At 58.6% G+C, this 19,112-nt stretch overlaps 1 protein-coding gene across 2 annotated transcripts in view; it reads left to right on the plus strand.

Moving 5' to 3' along the window:
• Positions 1 to 2,314: 2,314 nt before the first annotated feature.
• Positions 2,315 to 19,112, plus strand: part of LTBP4 (latent transforming growth factor beta binding protein 4) — a gene marked incomplete at its 5' end in the record, with an annotated part of 67,557 nt that continues 50,759 nt past the window's right edge. The window contains 4 exons of one of the 2 annotated variants that reach the window (XM_081018590.1): positions 2,315 to 2,493; positions 5,464 to 5,534; positions 9,752 to 9,929; positions 11,687 to 11,841. In XM_081018590.1, the coding sequence (XP_080874716.1) occupies positions 2,315 to 2,493; positions 5,464 to 5,534; positions 9,752 to 9,929; positions 11,687 to 11,841 (583 nt within the window). Of the gene's footprint in view, positions 2,494 to 5,463; positions 5,535 to 9,751; positions 9,930 to 11,686; positions 11,842 to 13,210; positions 13,728 to 19,112 lie in introns of those variants that run through there. The other variant, XM_081018591.1, reaches the window with a different exon arrangement.

Genomic DNA, 19,112 nt, shown 5'->3' on the forward strand with positions numbered 1-19,112 from the left:
AAGGATCTAGGAGTCTTGGTTGACCACAAACTTGACATGAGCCAACAGTGTGATGCGGCAGCTAAAAAAGCCAATGCAATTCTGGGCTGCATCAATAGGAGTATAGCATCTAGATCAAGGGAAGTAATAGTGCCACTGTATTCTGCTCTGGTCAGACCTCACCTGGAGTACTGTGTCCAGTTCTGGGCACCACAGTTCAAGAAGGACACTGACAAACTGGAACGGGTCCAGAGGAGGGCAACCAAAATGGTCAAAGGCCTGGAAACGATGCCTTATGAGGAACGGCTAAGGGAGCTGGGCATGTTTAGCCTGGAGAAGAGGAGGTTAAGGGGTGATATGATAGCCATGTTCAAATATATAAAAGGATGTCACATAGAGGAGGGAGAAAGGTTGTTTTCTGCTGCTCCAGAGAAGCGGACACGGAGCAATGGATCCAAACTACAAGAAAGAAGATTCCACCTAAACATTAGGAAGAACTTCCTGACAGTAAGAGCTGTTGGACAGTGGAATTTGCTGCCAAGGAGTGTGGTGGAGTCTCCTTCTTTGGAGGTCTTTAAGCAGAGGCTTGACAACCATATGTCAGGAGTGCTCTGATGGTGTTTCCTGCTTGGCAGGGGGTTGGACTCGATGGCCCTTGTGGTCTCTTCCAACTCTATGATTCTATGATTCTAGAGCATGCACCACTCTGGCGAGACAGTCTGTGGGCAGGGAGGGTCTCATCCTGCGTACCAGATGGAGCTGGTAAACAGCTGCCCTGGACACAGAATTGACCTGCACCTCCATGGACAGCTGTGACTCCAGAATGACCCCCAGGCTGCGCACCTGCTCCTTCAGGGTCACAGTTGCCCCATTCAGGACCAGGGAGTCCTCCACACCCACCCGCCCCCTGTCCCTCAATAACAGTCCTTCTGTCTCGTCAGGATTCAACCTCAATCTGTTGGCCGCCATCCATCCTCCATCCGCCTCCAGACACTCACACAGGACCTTCACCGCCTTCACTGGTTCTGATTTAAAGGAGAGTCAGACCACAAGAAGAGCCTTCTGGATCAGGCCACAGGCGCCCATCTAGCCTGGCACCTGGTTCTTACCATGCCCCCCACCATGCATGGCATGGAGAAGGCGGAGAGAAGCAGAAGGTTAGCAACGTCGGGGCAGACAAAGGGAGGGACTTCTTCACCCAAGGCAGAGTTGGGGGGCGGAGCCACAGCCCCCCCCCCCCCGAAGCCCATGAGAATCCTGGGAAGTCTTGTTTAAGGATGCTGGAGAGGAAACTACAGGTCCCAGAGTTCTTCGGGAGAAGCCATGCGCTTTCAGGGTTTGGAGGTCTGTCGGTAAATGGACGGTGCTCCTAAACCCTGGAACTCCCTTCCGCAGGAGGCAGCGACTTGGAGGAGACTTTGGAAGAGGATCAGGCAAAGTCAGGGAAGGAGAGGCGGCGGCGAGGGATCCCGGGCTCCTCGCCGCGGTGAGTGTGGGGAGACTCCGGCTGCGCTGCTCGGCGCCTGCTTGGCGGCTTCTCCCCACTGGGGCATATTTTGGCCCCTGTGAGGACAGGATCCTGGACCAGATGGGCCCCCTTGGGCCCGATCCAGCCTCTGCAGGATCCTCCTTTGCTTCCCGGGTCCTGCTTGGCTTTTACGCGCCGCCTCCTGCTCCAGCGATGCTTGCAGCAAATCGGCCGCGTTTCATTGTCCAAATGAGCGAAGCTACGGAACTCCCTGCCACTAGAGACAAGGAAGGCCGCCCATCTGGGGGGCTTCCCAAGGGGACGGGACCCATTCCCAGAGGAGGAGGGGGCTTTGGGGGGCTCCTGGCCAGAATGGCTGGGCTCTGTTTCCACAGCCGGAGGCAGTCAATGCTTTTGAATCCCCAGGAGGGGAGACGGCTCTGGGATGCTCGGATCCTGCTCTGTCACAGCGGGAAGAGGATGCTGGGCCGGAGGGCTTCTCTTTGGCCTGATCCAGCAGCCTCTTCTGGTGTTCTCCCGCGCCCCTCGCAGACGGCGGCAGAGGGAGAGAGAGGGACCCCCCCCCGGGCAGAGCCCATCTCTGGTTCCCTGCGCCCAGCGAAGGTCCGGTCCAGCCGGCCCGGGGCGCGAGGGACGGGGCGGCCAGTCCCGCCCCCTCCCCGCGGCGAGCCCACCCCGACGGCACCTGCGCTGCGGCCGGAGCCCCTCCCCGTCCGGCGGCCGGTTGGCTGGCTATTGGCTGCGGGGCCGGAGGGGCAGGCGGGCCGGGCTGGGCGCCCATTGGCGGCCGCCGAGCCGAGCCCAGCGCCGCCGCCGCTGCCTCTTCGCCGCGCCGTCGAGGGCAGGATGCGGCCGCCGGCGCTGGCCGCGCTCTGCCTCCTCGCCGCCGCCGCCGCGCTCCTCCCGCCGGCGCTGGGCGCAGCCCGCGGGCCGCGCCGTCGGGCCGCTCCCACCCCCGCCGGCGGGCCGCCCCCCCTGGAGAAGCGCAGGAAGAGCCCCGCGGGCCGCGCCCCCAAGGCGGCCAGGTGAGTCGGGGACCCCGCGCCCCGGAGCTCCCGCCCCGCAGCCTGCCCTGTCCTTCCCCGACGGGGTGCCCGGGCAGGGCGCGCGCCGCCCAGGACCCCCGGGGGCTTGGACCGGCTCTCCCGGGAGCCCCGAGGGGCGTCCCGGCGGTGCCCGGCGCCTCGGCCGCCCGGAGAGGCCGAGCCGGGCTGCCCCGTGGCGCTGGCAGCGCCGTCGCGCCCGCTCTGACCCCCGCCCCTTCGGGCCAGCCCCCGGCGCCTGGTCTTCTCATCAGGGCGGAGGGGGCGGCTTGGGCGGCTGGAGGCCCCATCTGGAAATGTCCGCGCTGGCCTGGAGCACCAGCCGCCCAGCCGGGCTCACGTGCTGGCGCCACGACGCCCCTGCCAGGTGGGTCGCTGCTCCTCCCACTCCCTGGAACCAGGGCGGAGCTCAGCTTGGCAGGAGCGACCTGGGCAACCCCTCTTGCCAGCACCCCCCCGCGGGGCTGCTGGGCTGACCCCCTTCTCCCCCCTTCCAGTTCTGCATCTCCCAGCAAAGACCCCTCCTCCGAGGCTGGCACCAGCTCTTTCCATGCGCTCTGCCCAGGGCTGGCATCCTCTGCCTGAGGCTCTGGTGGCAGACACTCCTCTTCGCAGGCAGGCCGGCCTCTCAAGCTGCGGGGAGGTGGAAACCCAGAAGGCCAAGCCGAGAGGGAGAGGCTCTCTGCACGTGCTCAGAGGTGCCCTCCTTCCTTTTTGGCTCAGGTCAGGCAGGAGACCCCCAAAGCCGCTTTGTGGAGGGGGGCTGTGCCTGGATGTGCCTGCCCCATAGCCCCTCGGAGTGAGGTGGGGGCAAGCCTAGGCCAAGCAGTGAAGAAGGGGCCTTGTGGTCCCCCCCCCCTTCTCTCCCTCTTCCTCTGCTTCATGGAGCTCCAGAGAAACAATCTCCGTCTCCTGCAAATCCACTTAGTAACTTGAGTCCCGGTCAGGACAAGAATGTCAGGAATTAGAGGGGGGAGAGAGAGAAGAAGAAGAAAGAGGAGTCTGGATGACACAGAGGTGGGTGTCCAGATGAGAATTGGGGAGGGGGCAGCAGTCTTTGCAGCCTTGCTGGAGGACCAGCCTGGGGAAGAGAGAGCGCTTCTGAACATGTGTAGAGTGCGTGGAGAGAGAGTGTGTTCCCTCCCTCCCCTCTCACGCAGGGTCTCCCACAGAAATGAGACGTGGGATGTTTCAGAACAGACAAAAACTGTCTTCTTCATAGAGCATCCTTAAACCGTTGAGACGCCCAGCAGCTTGGAGGGCAAGAACAGGATCCGACCACTAATGGCTGCTCCTCGTAGGATCCGAAGGGCCCCAAAGGGTCGTCTGGTCAAGGCAGGATGGCTGCTTCTTCCCTCCAGGAACTGTGGAAGTGGGGTGCTTCTGAGGACCCCCCTGCCTTGCCTATGGGGCACCCAGCAGGCAGAAGAGGGAAATGTTGTGAGGGGCAAGATGAGCCTCATCCAGGGAAGCTGACAGCTGGGAGATTTGGGACAGATAAAGAAAGTCCTTCTTCACACAGCACAGAGTTAAACTGTGGAACTCCCTCCCACTGGAGGCAAGGAGGACTGCCAGGAGGAGGAGAGGGCTCTCCAGGGCTCCCAGCCAGGATGCTCGGCTTCCAGGGCTGGAGGCCGCCAGGCCACAGGAGGGAGAGGATGCTGGGCCAGAAGGGCCACTGGCCGGATCCTGCCCACTCTTCTGATCCCTTAGGCAGAGAGTTTTCCTCTCACCATCATCCCAGCTTCCAGCCAGGAGGGCCTCCGGGTGGGCGAGCAGGAGTCCAAGGCAGACCTGGACCTCTGGCTCTCCAGAGCTGGCCGAACTACAGCTCCCCTCAGCCCCAGCAAGCACAGCCAGGCAGCAGCAGGAGGGTGGGAGCTGGGGTTCAGCAACCCCTGGGCGGCCGCAGAGGAGCCCCCGTCCTTCTTCAGAAGCTTTGTGGAAGTGGACCCAGCTGCCGGTCCCATGCGCAGCTGGCTGGGATTAGCCTTCACTTGTGGGAAGGGGGCCTGGGAAGCTGCTTGCGACTGAGTCAGGCTGCTGGGTCCATTGAGCTCAGCCCTGTCTGCACTGGCTGGCAGCCGCTCCTCCGGGTTGCAGGCAGGGCTCACCTCCAGCCCCATTTGGAGAGGCCATGGGGGGTCGTCTCTGGAGAGAGGCTCTCCTGAGGAGCTACATCTCTTCTCCAAGGGGGGAGGGAAGGGGAGGTTTGGCCCTGTGGGGTGGCGGTGGGGGGGAGTAACTCCTTCTGGGGATCCCAGGAAGTCACACACAGGTGGGGGCACTGCCAGTGCATCCTCCCAGGACATTCCAGCTTGTGGTGGTCAATGGGTGCTGGGCCTAAATGTATTTATTTTTAGTTGAGAGGTAGTAAAGGTAAAGGGACCCCTGACCGTTAGGTCCAGTCGTGGCCGACTCTGGGGTTGCGGCTCTCATCTCGCTTTATTGGCCGAGGGAGTCAGCATACAGCTTCCGGGTCATGTGGCCAGCATGACTAAGCCGCTTCTGGCGAACCAGAGCAGAGCACGGAAATGCCGTTTACCTTCCCGCCGGAGCGGTACCTATTTATCTACTTGCACTTTGACTTGCTTTTGAACTGCTAGGTTGGCAGGAGCAGGGACTGAACAATGGGAGCTCACCCTGTTGCGGGGATTCGAACCACCGACCTTCTGATCAGCAAGCCCTAGGCTCTGTGGTTTAACCCAAAGCGCCACCCACGTCCATGTACTGTCTGCTAAAGTCATTCTGGCACGAATCACATGTGGAAGTGTTAGGAGACCCTGCCCTCCCCCGCCTCCCCCATTCTTCCTGCACCCCCAGTTAATCCCTCTGCTTTTTGGAGTGGCTGGCAGTCACCCCCCCCGTGCCCCCTTCCTCTCATGACCCAATCCTGGCTCCTCCTTCACAGCCTCCCTCTCTCTCTCTCTCTCTCTCTCTCTCTCTCTCTAGGCCCAACCTCTGTGGGGAGGTCTGCTGCCCTGGATGGTCCCTGGCACCCAAAACTGGGAAGTGCACCAAAGGTGAGGGCGAGGGGGAGGGAGAGGAGTGGGGGGAGGCAGATTTTCAGGGACAAGGATCCTTCACCCCCTCACGAAAGGCAGGCCTCATCCTGCATCCTGCATCCACTGTGTGCTGCTTCACCATCTCTCCACTGTCGTGACTTGGGACTTGCATCTCAGCCGCATTCACAGAATCATAGAACTGGAAGGGGTCCCATGGGGTCCTCTGGTCCATCCCCAGCCAGAGGTTCAGGGGGGGCATCTCAGGGGGGCAGTTTCTTTGGAGGTTGCTGTTTCCTTACATGGCGCATCATTTGGCTTCTGCAAATTTCAGACACAAGACACGGGGGATTGGAGCCACATGCGGCCTAGGACCCTCGTACCTACGGGACTGCCTCTCCTGGTCTGCCCCGCAGAGGACCTTAAGGTCCACAAATGGCAACATCTTGGAGGTCCCAGGTCGCAAGAAGGTTAGATTGGTCTCAACTAGGGCCAGGGCCTTTTCAGTACTGGCCCCAACTTGGTGGAACGCTCTGTCACAAGAGACCAGGGCCCTGCAGGACTTGACATGTTTCCACAGGGCCTGCAAGGCAGAGCTGTTCCGCCTGGCCTTTGGTTTGGACTCAGTCTGACCCTTGTGTTTCCCTCCCCTTATGGTTTTGACTTTTAAAATGAGGCTGCGTTTTAAATTGCATTTTAACCTGTATTTTAAATAGTTTGTTTTCCTTTTTCCTTATTATGTTTTTACTGAAATTTTATTGATGTTAGCTGCCCTGAGCCCAGCTCTGGCCGGGGAGGGCGGGGTATAAATAAAATTTATTATTATTATGGAGAAGCTGTCCTGACTGAGTTTGCTCATATTGCAAACTGCCCTGTGGTGCTCAGAAGAAGGGCAATCTAGAAATGGAATAAATAAATAGATTCCTGCCTTGCAGGGAGTTGGGGCAGATGACCCTGGGGTCCCTTCCAAGTCCACATGTCTGTTTCTGTGCAATTGCAGTCTCTGGCTGGCCACAGGGGGAGCTGGTTGGGCAGGAGGGCTCTCCTGGTCACAGAACCACAGAACAGTGGAGTCGGAAGGGACCCCAGGGCACTCAAGCTCTTGACTGAGGGCACTGGCATTTTTCCATCTCCGCCGTATCAAGCAGTTGGTCCCTTACCTTTCTCGCCCTGATCTGGCCACAGTGATCCACGCGACGGTCACCTCCAGGCTTGATTACTGTAATTCACTCTACATGGAGCTGCCCTTGAAGCTGACCCAGAAACTCCAGCAGGTGCAGAATGCAGCGGCGAGACTCCTTACAGGGTCCTCGCTGCGGGATCACATTCACCTGGTGCTATACCAGCTGCACTGGCTCCCGGTGGAGTACAGGGTCAGGTTGAAGGTGCTGGTTTTGACCTTTAAAGCCCTATACGACCTAGGACCCACGTACCTACGGGACCACCTCTCCTGGTATGCCCCGCGGAGGACCTTAAGGTCCACAAATAACCACACTTTGGAGGTCATGAGCCTCAAGGGGGTTAGATTGGTCTCAACTAGGGCCAGGGCCTTTTCCGTACTGGCCCCAACTTGGTGGAACGCTCTGTCCCAAGAGACTAGGGCCCTGCAGGACTGACATCTTTCCTCAGGGCCTGCAAGACAGATCTGTTCCACTAGGCCTTTGGTGTGGACTCGTTCTGACCCTTATGTTACCCTCCGCTTATGGTCTTGATTTATTGGCTGCTTTAAAATGAGGCTGCATTTTAAATTGAGTTTTAACCTGTATTTTAAATTGCCCCCCTTTCCCCCCTATTATGTTTTTACTCTGATTTTATTGGTGTTAGCCGCCCTGAGCCCGGCTCTGGCCAGGGAGGGTGGGGTATAAATAATAATAATAATAATAATAATAATAATAATAATTAAAGCACCTTCTGGGTGCAGCCCAGCACCCTCCTCTCACAGTGGCCGCCCAGGTGCCCCCATGGGAAGCCTGGGACCAGTTGAGGGAGGAGGAGAGGCTTCCCCTTGCCATTCCCAGGAAGGGTCTTCAGAGGCCCCCGTTTATCTCCCCTTCGCTGCTCCCCAGGCTTCAAAGCATCTTGCAGATCCACGCTTGGCCAGCAGGTGGCAGCAACTGTCTTTCTGCAAGAGTTCCCTGGGAAACCAGCTGGGTCAGAACAGTGGTACCTTAGTTCTCAAACTTCATCTGTTCCAAAACTGAAGCGCGCTTTCCCATAGAAAGTCATGCAAAATGGATTAATCCATTCCAGACTTTCAAAAACAACCCCTAAAACAGCAATTTAACATGCATTTTACCATCTAGCGAGGCCATTGATCCATAAAATGAAAGCAATAATCCATGTATTGTACTATAAAATAAATAAGACAGTATTGTAGATGATAAAAATTAAAATTATTATTATTTTCTTACCTGCGCTGATGATAGTCATTGTTTGGATGGGGGGCTTTTATCCATTTCCACAGTCACACAATCCATCACTCAGTAGCTGAACTGGGTTCCACAAAGTCACAAAATCAAATGAACCGAAAAAGCATCAAAAACAAAAACACAAAATAAATAGCAAAAACAAAAGCGCCAAACTTAATCCATTCCTGAAGTCCATTTGACTTCCAAAATGTTCGAAAACTGATTGGTGGAGACGCCCCAGAAACAATAGCCAGCCGCCACATTGGATGTTCGGCTTCCGAAACATTCGAAAACTGGAACACTCACTTTGGGGTTTCAGGGTTTGGGAACCAAGGTACCACTGTAATCTCCAACACTGGCTGGCAGCAATGGGCCTTCAGGCTTTTCCCAGGAGACGCTGCCATGCATTGAAGCGAGGCCCTTCTGCATGCAGGACAGCTGCTCTGGCCGTTGCAATGGCCCTTCGCCGTGCGAGGCTTTGTCCCTGGGGGGCGCGTCGAGGGTGTTCTGCTGCAGCCCCCCCCGTTCCCCTGGGGGAGCCCCCTTGTCGTGGAGCCGCAGGGATTTGCCCACAGAGCAGCCGGCTGGAAATGGCTCCCGGCTTGGCGGGGGGAGCTCTTAGTGCCTGCCTCTCTGTGGGGCAAGAGAGGGGTGTGGAGCTGCCCTCCAAGTGGGGGGTTCTCCTCCCACTTTACAGGAATATGAGTCGGGCCCTGAAGGTCCATCCAGATCGTAGAATTGTAGAGGGGGGGGGGGGACAACTGAGGCTCATCTAGGCCAACCCACCACAATGCCATGAAATGCTGTCTACCCCAAGGATGCCCTCCCGATTATTTAGTTTTATTTTATTGCATTGCATTTCTGGCCCACCTCCCCCCCCCCCAAGAGCTCAAAGGAGCGTGCAAGGTTCCCTCCCTCCTCATTTAAACCCCACAATAACCCTGTGAGGTAGCTTGCGATTGGTTGAGTTTATATACTGCCCAGAGGTCCCAGGGTGGTTCACAGAAAAGATCACAAAATATATATACTGTATTTTCCATGTATAAGACGACCCCTATTTCTAAAAAACAAACAAACCAAAAATTAAGAAATTAAGCTGTTTAGCTTTTTTTGGTGGTGGGGGATGTGACTTCTGCCAATCGCTTGCCACAGCCACTGCCGATCTCACACTTTGCTGCAGCTGCCAATTGTCTGCCCACTCGCTGCCACCAACAGCCTACCCACTCACTTGCCACGGCCGCCAATCACCTGCCTGCCTCGCCACAGCCGCCAATCACTTGCCCAATCACCGCTGCCAATCTTCTGGTTGCTGCTGCCATTAATCGCATGCCCCCCCCCCCGCATTCACTATCCGTGTATAGACGACACCCAATTTCTGCCTAATTTTCTTTGGCCAAAAGCATCATCTTATACACGGAAAAATACAGTAATCAGAATAAAAACAACTCAATAACACACAAACACACCCAGGTTAGGTTGAGAGAGGCAAGCCCAAAGCCACCCAGTGAGTGAGGATTCGAACTCTGGGCTCCCGGGTCCTGGTCTGACCCTGACCACTCCACACCCCCCCCCGGGGTCTCATGTTGCTGGACTAGAACTCCCACCGTCCCTGAAGGTTTTGGGTTTTGCAAGAAACATCTAGACATCCCCATGTTGGCTATTCCAGGAAATATTCCAGGAAAGGGGGGGTGGAAAGTGGGGCATTCTGCCTGCCCAGCAGCCCCCCTGCCGCCTTCCCCCAGGAACTGTGGGGAGCCATAGGGTGGCTGGGGGGGGGGCAGAAGGGGGCTCCTGATGGACCTGCTCTGACCTCTCTCTCGTCTTCCCCAGCCGTCTGCCTCCCTCGATGTCGGAACGGGGGCCAGTGCAGGGCCCCCCAGCGCTGCGCCTGCCCCTCAGGCTTCTCCGGCCCCCGCTGTGAGCACGCCATGCCCCCCGGCCCCACGATGACTCCGCAGCCCCCCCGGGCGCCCCTGCGCTCCATGGCCATCCGCTGGCAGCCTCTGACGTGAGTTGGAGTGGGCAGGGGGGCTTCCCTTTCTGCCCCTCCCGTCGCACGCGTCGCAGGGCGCCGAAATCAAATCCTGCGCACGGTTCTGTTTGCCTCGTCTCGAAAGGGATATTGCAGGGTCGGAAAAGGGCAGGGAAGGGAGGTTGGGGGCTCTTTACAGAAATGGGGAGCAAGAGGTGCGAAGGTCAAGAGAGTCTAGTCTAGGGGGCAGCGGTTGTAAATAAATTGGGACGTCGGCAGACATGGATTAAACGCTTGCAAAAAGCAACAATAAGGATCATTTTGAAAGGGGAAATAGTCTGTAAGCAGAGATGTGCAATGTATAAAGCGGTTTGAATGTTTAAAATATCTGTGCAGTATATCGCAAGTTTAATTGTTTAGCAGTTGGGAAATTGGGTAAAGGGATCTGGAATGTAAGATGATTTGGTTTATTTAAAGAACCAGAAGAAGGAGTGGAGGGAAGTCCGGGGATTTGCAGGTGGGAAAATATGTTTTCATTTTGGTTATTTTTTAATGTTAAAGAGAAATGTGCGGCGTAATATGGTATTGATACAATGTGGCAAATATTGGGTTTTAATAAATGAAAACTAATAAAAAGTATTTAACAAAAAGAGAGAGATAGTCTAGTCCAGCCTCCTCTTCTCACCCTGGTCAGCCAGAGGCCCATTGTGGGAAATTTGGAGGCAGGATTCGAACACAGGAGAGCTCTCTCCTCCATCACTTTCGATGGTTGAGGCAGGGCAGAGCCATCCTTCCTGCTGTCGTTTAGTGGTGTCCGCCTCTTCCTGACCCCCTGGACCAGAGCACGCCAGGCCCTCCTGTCTTCCACTGCCTCCCTCAGTTTGGTCAAACTCATGCTGGTAGCTTCGAGAACACTGTCCCACCATCTCGTCCTCTGTCCTCCCCTTCTCCTTGTGCCCTCCATCTTTCCCAACATCAGGGTCTTTTCCAGGGAGTCTTCTCTTCTCATGAGGTGGCCAAAGTCTTGGAGCCTCAGCTTCAGGATCTGTCCTTCCAGTGAGCACTCAGGGCTGATTTCCTTCAGAATGGAGAGGTTTGATCTTCTTGCAGTCCATGGGACTCTCCAGAGTCTCCTCCAGCACCAGAATTCAAAAGCATCAATTCTTCGGCGATCCGCCTTCTTGATGGTCCAGCTCTCACTTCCATACATCACTACTGGGAAAACCAGAGCTTTTACTATACGGACCTTTGTAGGCAAGGTGATGTCTCTGCTTCCTAGCAGCCATGAATTTGTCAAAGCCTCTTTGGAAGCCCTCGAGGAGCGTGGCTGTCGCTGTGGGAGGGAGTTCCACAGTTTAACTTTGTTCTGTCTCCCTGCATCTCCGCTTCCGCAGGTTCTGGCTTCATGAGAGAGGGAGAAAATGTCTTCTCTCTCCATCATTTTTTTCCATGCCAGGCCTCTTTTTGCAAACTTCTCTAAGGCTGTCTGCCCACAACGACTCTGCCCTGCCCTCCCCAGTCGGAGGCAGCGATGCTTCTGAATGCCAGTCGCCGGTGACCACAGGCTCTGTGTTCGAATCCTGCTTTCTGCTTTCCCTTTGGGGCATCTGTTCAGCCTGGGGGGGGACTGGAGTCTGGACCTGACGGGCCCCCGGCCTGATCCAGCGGCTTCTTCTTCTGTGGGGCTGGGCTTGGAGGGAGGGGTCATGGCGCTAGAGAGAGGTCAGGGGTGTTCTGACTTCTGTGGGGATTTGTTGCCTGTGTGCCCCTGACCCCAGGATCGTTCCCCCCAGGCTGGCCGAGCTCCAGGTGGTTCTCCGGCGCCGGAAGACGTTGGACCCCTCTGAGAAGATGGCCACGATCCTGGCGCAGCATCTGGCCTCCCGCCCGAGCGGGAGCAGCAACGGCCCTCCTGGACACGGCCCCCCAGCAACGCCAAGGCCCCAAGGTACTGGGCATGGGGGGGGGAGGCGATCTGTTCTGTGCAAGGATCAGGGCCTGAAAGAGCATGGGGCCTCCTCTGCTGGGGAAGAGGGGAGCGTGGAGGCTGGTGGGCTCTGCCTGTCGTTTCTCCTGTGGCCCAGGGAGTGAAATCCTCAGTGCCGTGCAGAGTTAATCTGTGGAACTCCCTGCCACAGGGAGCTGCTTGGATGGCTTTGAAAGAGCGAGGAGGAGGAGGGCTTTTGGGGGCTCCTAGTCAGGATGGCTTTGCTCTGCCCCCCCCACTAGGGAGCAGCAACGCCTAACCCAGAGCCCCCCCCCTTCGCTTCCTCAACGAGCCTCTTGCAGTTGCGGAGGGGGAGGGCCAGAGCCCTGGTGTTATTCTGGGTACCTCCCCCCCCCCCGTTGCCCCAGGCCATTAGCGCAGTCCCCACCCCTCCGGATCCGGCAATTGTTCTGCCCCCCCCCCTTCTGCCTGAGTTTTTCCAGATGACGTCAGCCTGGCCTGCGATGGGAGGGTGAGGCCCGGCTGGCTGGGGGGGGGGGAGCGGGACAGCTCTGCTTTCTTCTCCCCCCCCAAGCCAGCTTCCTCCCTGGGGAGCCTGTTCGGAAGCCCCACCCCCTGTTGCTGCCTAGGAGTGCTCTGCTCAGCCACTCCGGGGGGGGGGGGGCAGGCCTTTTACGCACCCCCCTCCCTCCAGGAGGAGAACACCCACCTTGTCACCCTCTGGACAACCTCATGGTTTTTTTCGTGGGGGGGGGGAGAGATGAGCTCCTTCTCCTTCAACAGTAAAGCAAGCAGCCCTATTATTGGGGGGGGGGACTCAAGACTTGGGAAGCTGGAGAATTTGGGGTGGGGGGAGCTAGGGGCACTGCGGCTCCTTTGGCACAGATGTTTGCCTCCTTCGCCCCCACCCACCTGCGTTTGCTGGGAGGCTTTTTATTGGGGGGGTGTTGAACAGCTGGAGCCAGCGGGGGGGGGAGACTCCAAGGCAAAGCTTCCTTGAGTAGATTCAGCAGCTGGAGGAGGATGCGGGGGGGGGGCATTGCTGCGCATTTGAAGTCGGGGGGGGGCTGCCTTCATATCCTCGGCGAGGGGGTGGGCGGAGGAGGAGAGAACCTCCTCTCTTGGGGAGGGGGAAGAGGGGTCTCGCCCCAGGAGGTGGGTTGGAGCAGGACTCCTGTGGGGGGGGGTCTCCTTCTGAGCTGACAAGTGCAGCGCTGAACAAGAGCTGGCCGGTTCTCCCTCGCAGGGGGGGCGCTGCTGTTCGGGTTGCGAAAGGGACAGGGCTGCCGGCGCCTTTTTGTGGGGGGGGGGCTGGGATGTGGCTGCTCTGGGAACTTCGGCGGAGGCTGCTTTCCTGCTGGCACCCGGCTGGGGGGGGCGGAGGCAAGGAGGGCGGCCCCCGGGTGGGTGCCAAGCCCAGGCAGCGCTGCTCCATCTGGGCTGCGCAGAGCAGGCGAAGAGTTAACGCTCCCAGCCGCCCCTCGTAAACATTGTGCTTGGCCCGGCGCCCGAGACCCCCCACCCCCCCGCCCACCCGACTGCTTCCAATTAGCTGGTGGGTCCGTCAGCTTCTGCGGTGGGTCGCCGGCTCCCCTGCCTGCTCCTCCGCCCGTGGCGCCCTCTTCCGCGCGGGGCCATGATCCACGGCCGCCACTCCTTCCTCCCGGCCGTCTCCCTGCTGCTGCTGCTGCTCCTGCTCCTGCTCTGCCGGGACCCCCTGCCCGCCCGTGCCCAGAGGGTCAAGGTCCTCTTCACCCCCATGATCTGCCGGGTGCACTGCAGCAGCGAGGGCCGCTGCGCCAACCACTGCGAGAGGGGCAATGCCACCACCCTGTACAGCGGGGCGGACGCCAGCCCGGCCGAAGGGGGACCCGGCTTCCGTGTCTGTGAGTATGGCAGCAGGGGGGCTTGGTGGGGGGCTGGCACAGGGCAGGGGATGCAGCATGGAAAAGCGGGCAGCCTCTTGCATCAAGTGCCCTTCCTGGATCCCATGTCCCACCCTGGGTGCTTGGTGCCCGCTCCTGCCCAGGTCACAGCCTCCTGCGTGGGCCTCTCTGCTGTGCCAGGCACACCTTTGCCCCTCGCCTGGTTCTGTGTCTGGTTGCTGAGGTTTGTGGCTGCCCCACCCCCCGTTTGGGCTAGGAGAAATGGGGGGGCTTCCTGGTGCCCTCGCATCATCTGGTCCTTTCGACGGGCAACTTTTTCCTCCCCTTCCTGGAATGTGGTTTCTGTTTCCCAGGAACAGAGACGGGCAGCGATTCCCCCCCCCCCCGCCACTTGACCAGATGTCCCCCCCAGTGCATGGCTCCTCTCCCACCCACCCACCTGCCAGCTGCTGCCCTGGCACAGGGACTCTCCCCTCTCCCTCTTCCCCGCCTGCAGCTGGGGGTTGGTGTGTGTGGGTGACCCCAGGAGGGGCCAGGGCAGCAAATGGGTCTGGGGGTCATGGCCTCTGCGGTCAGGCGGGCAGATGGGATTCTCCAGCTGCCACTCCTAGGGTCAAACTTTGCAGGGGGGGGCTGCATGTCGGAGGGGGCCGGGGGGTGCAGACCCCCCAGAAAACCTGATGTTCCTGGGAATTATATGAGCGGCTGCTGAGCGACACCTTGCAGGACGGGGGGCAGGGACTCGGGGGCCAGGGGTTCGTTGTCGTGTCCCCCCTGCCTCCCAGAAGGCGCTGAGGGTTGGGGGGGGCCTGCCTGCTTTCCCCCCACCCACGTTAACCCTGCGAGCGCCTTCTCTTCCTGGCGCCCCACGAGGGTCTTCTCTTGGCCCCCGGATGCCGGCAGAGGCTCCTTCGGGGGCTGGAGGGAGAGCAGGCGGCCAGCTGGCGCGGAGCCCTCCCTCCGCCAGATGGGCCCAGCTGCCTCTGGCGGGGGACCGGGGGGGGGGGCTGAGCTCCAGCCCCAGAGGAGGCAGGCAGGCAGGGGGTCTTGGTGTCCTCAGGGCCACCCTGTGCCTCAGTTTCCCTGGGCAGGCTTGGAGAGGGGCGGGGGCTGTTGGGGGGCGTCTCCCCGTCCTCCCCTCCCTCTTGTGCTTGGTGATGCTCCCCAGGCTGCGCGTGGGTGGGGGTGCAAAGCGAGGCGTGTCCTGGCGGGCCTTTCCCCGCGTGTCGTGCCTCGGAGCAGCGCCTGGTCCTTGCGCGGGGGGAGGCAGCGGCCCCCCAGGATGGGACGCAGCACCACATGCTCATTGACGTAGTCCACAGCCCACGGGGGTGGGGGGGCTCTGGCGCTCCGGCCCCCGCCACTCCCAGGAACATAGGAATCCGGCCAGCGCGTCCATTAGCTCCGAAGACACTGGCTGGCAGAAAGGGCTCACCAGGGTTGCAGGCAGAGGAGTTTCTCTCAGCACCCCCCCCCCCGCCCCAGAGATGGGACCCAGGACCTTCTGCCCCATAGCTATGGCTCCTCCCTGTGGCCTGGGGAGGGTCAGACCTGACCTGCCTGCTCACCCCCCCAAAAAATTTCTCCTTCTATTGAAGGCACTTGCAGTTTGCAGACTTGCAGCAGTTTTGCCGCTACCATGTTGTTTCTATGGTGAGGGCTCCAAATGATGATGCTGATAATAATAATAATAATAATAATAATAATAATAATAATAATGACCCACCCATCTGGCTGGGTTGCCTTTTCCACTCTGGACGGCTTCCAACAAATATCAAAGCATAATAAAGCATCAAAGATCAAAAAATTCCCAGTACAGGGCTGCCTTCAGATGTCTTTGAAAAGTCGGAGAGTAATTTATCTCCTTGGCATCTGAAGGGAGGGTGCCACTGCCAAGAAGGCCCTCTGCCCGGGTCCCTGTAACTTCGCTTCTCGCAGGGAGGGAACCAGCAGAAGACCCTCGGAGGGGGACCTCTGAACAATGGCCAGCCTTCCTTTGCGGCCCCAGCCAGGAGCGTAGGAAGGGGGGCGGGGGGCGGATTGTCCTGGGTGTCTTCCCTGAGGGGGGTGACAAAATCCCCCCTGGTCGGATCACCGCCGCCCCCCCCGGCGCCGATCGCAGCGCCGATCCCGGGTGCACGACATGTGGGGGCTGCCATTCTGCCAGAGCTCAGCAGAGGGACTATGGGGTCCCTGGCACAAAACCTCCTTATGGCATCGTGGAATTGCAGGGTTGTGGGGGAAGCCAAGGGTCCTCTAGTCTGACCCCTGCACTCCTCTTCCTCAGCCCCCCCAACCACACCCTTTCTTGGCCAGGGGGATGTGCAGCTGAGGCCCTTTCCTGGTGAGCAAGAAGGCCAAGTCTTGGCCCCAATCCTCCTCTTCCTGTGGCCCTGAGTTTCCCAAAGGGGTGGGGAGGGGCTGGCAGCGAAGCCTCTGTGCCGCTTTCTGGGGGTCTCAGAGACTGAGCCGGCCGCCCCCTGCCTCTCCCCTTCCTCGCGTCTCCATGGGGTCAGGCCTGAGAAGGAGTAAGCCGTGGGCGTCCTGGGAGTTTTATGTCCCCCCCGGTCTAAATTTTGACTGTCAGAAGTAGACAGAGCACAGCCCCCTTTGGCAGCCGGGAGTCGCGTCTGGGGCAGGAATCCTGCTTCACTCGGCACGGTTAACCTACGGAACTCCCTGCCACAGAGGTGGCCACCAACTGGGATGGCTTTAACATAAAGTCTTGGAGGAGAGGGCTATTGATGCCCCTGATGGCTCTGCTCTGCCCTCCATGGTTGGAGGAAGCAGTGGGTCCGAATGCCAGTCGCTGGAAACCACAGGAGAGCAGCGCTCTTGGGTTCGAATCCTGCTTGCAAGTGTCCCACAATGGAATCTGGTTGGCCGCTGTGGGAAGCGGCTGCTGGACTGTATGTCTCCCCCCCCCCTTGGGCTGATCCAGCACTCTGGCTCTTCTGATGGAACCTCCAGCTCCAGGAGCAGTCTACCTGGATCCCTGTGTTCTCAGGGGTATTTGGCTGCGGTGAGAACAGGACTAGATGGGTCCCCCTTGGGCCCGATTCCAGCAGGCTCCTCTGCCCCAAAGTGGCCCCCACCAACCTGGAAACCCCTCCCCCAATGTTTTGAACTACAATTCCCACCAGCCCTTGCAACTTAGAGCTGTGCAGGTGGGAGCCTCTATCCGCAAGGCCCCTCTTTTGTCAAGGCTGCCTGGGCCACCCCCCCCCCCCCCAAAAAAAGACAACATTGATTAAGGTTTTGAGTGTCACGGTGCAAAGGTGGAGCAGCTAACGAAACGAACAGAGAGCGAGAAAACCGACAAGCTGATAACGGAGGCAGGACCTGGGTGGAGGTCAAAACGAAAATGACGGGGAAGATTATATGCCAAAATAATCTTGCAGAGCGTAGCGGAAATAGACACAGTTTCTTCTTTACGTAAGGAGAAATAAACACAGAGATAATATAAACTGGGCGCGAGGCTGCAATTACAGCTTCCATATGTCCAGCGAGGCGAGAGAAAGAGGGAGAGGCGCAGCCGCCTGGACAGCAGGAAGAACTTGCTGAGATCAAGAGCCATTGGACGGGGGGACGGACCCCTGGGAAGGTTTCTAAGCAGAGGTTGGGGGGCCGTCTGCCGGGGGGGTGTCCATCTGCAGCTCCTGCATTGCGGGGGATCAGGCTGTGTAGAGTCCAAGTGCCCCCCCCGGTGGAGCAGGAGGGGAAGTTCTCATAGAATCACAGGATCTTAGAATTGTAGAGTTGGAAGGGGACCCACCGAGATCATCTGGTCCAACCCCCTGCAATGCAGGAATCACAGCTGAAGAAGCCCTGGCATCCGAACTTAAAAATGGAAAGCGTAATGCCGGTGGTCAACAAAAGAGGTTCAAAGACTCTCCAAAGGCAAATCTTAAAAAATGTAGTATAAACACTGAAACTGGGAAACACTGGCCTGCGAGCGCTCCAGATGGAGAACAGCCTTTCCCAAAGGTGTCCTGGGCTTTGAAGACACTTGAACTCAGGACACAAGGGAGAAATGTGCTAAGAGGAAGACACGCTTGGCCAATCCACACTGTGATCAACTCCCGCCCGGAAACCCCACTGAGGAAGGACGTGTGGATCCAGAATTGGCCTCCACAGTCACTTACGGACCCACTGTTCAGACTCTGTTCGTGGGAGACCATCTTACTCAGCTACGAGGAGACGATTCCTGACCGAGGGCCACCCAACCTCTGCTTAAAAGCCTCTGATGAAAGAGAGTCCCTTCCGAGGAAGCCCATTCCTCCATCTCACGGCCTTTGCTGTCAGAAATCTCTTCCTATTGCTTAGTTAAAATCTCCTTTCTTGCTGTTTGAATCCATTGATTCGGATCCTGCCCCCTGGACTTTGCTGAACCAGTTTACTTGGATTGTTTTGGTTCCAGAGAGCTTTGGAAAGGAGGCAAACACCAGCAGCCCCAGTCCTTGCAGGAGTCTTTTTGGTCACAAGGACAGCAGGTGGTTGGGGCAGGATGGGGAGGGGACCACCCCTGTCCCTTCCTCTACCCTCAGCTCAGGTTGACCCTGGCGGGGGGGGGAAGAGTGTCTTGCCTTGCAGGAGGGGGTCGGACAAGGTGTCCGTGTGGTCCTTTCCAAAGATCCCTCTTGCAGGCTGCTTCCTGCCATGACAGCTTTTCTAGAGAGGACAAGGAGTGTAGGGTGGCGTTCTGCCACTGAAGGACTCTGTGGGGCTCAGAAGCTTGCACATTTCTGACTTTAAAAAGAGGGAGAGCTTGGGACTGGACTGTGCTGTGCCTGCTCTGGATCAGTTGGCAAGAGAAGCCCATGCACTGCTTTCTCAATCTGCTCCATCGCTGGTGCCCGCCTGGCCTCTTGCCTCCCACCCTGCCCTCTCCCCACGCCAACTTTGCCCTCTGCCTAATCTGGCCTCCCTCTGACCGCGGCCCAGCTGGCTGGCCTGCAGACTTGCCCTCTCAAAGGCCTGGCAGGATCTGTCCCTTCTCAGCACCGCCCAGACGGGCACAGGGCAGCCAAGAACAACCGAGACTGTCTGGCCGGCCTCGATTGTGCCTGGGAATGTGGGGCAAGTGGGGCCCCCTCCAAGGGATCTGGCTCCCGCCCAGCCCCAGGGATAGGGAGGGCTCTGCACTGCAGGCCGAGTGGGCATGGGGTCCCGTTGCTCCCAGCAGGGAGCTGGCTCAGGACCCCACAGTGCCGGGCAGCGCTGTCTGTAAAAGGACAACCTTCTTTTCCTGCATATTCTCCACCCCCCCAATCAGTTCAGATCTTGCTGTGCAGATGCGTCCCACCCCCGAGTGTTTAGAAAAGCACATACCTCACCGTGACTCTGGCAAGCGAGCCAAGCCGCACGCTCTGGACGGAGGCCACG

Source organism: Podarcis pityusensis (genome assembly GCF_964106645.2).
Source record: "Podarcis pityusensis genome assembly, chromosome: 8".
NCBI lineage: Eukaryota > Metazoa > Chordata > Lepidosauria > Squamata > Lacertidae > Podarcis > Podarcis pityusensis.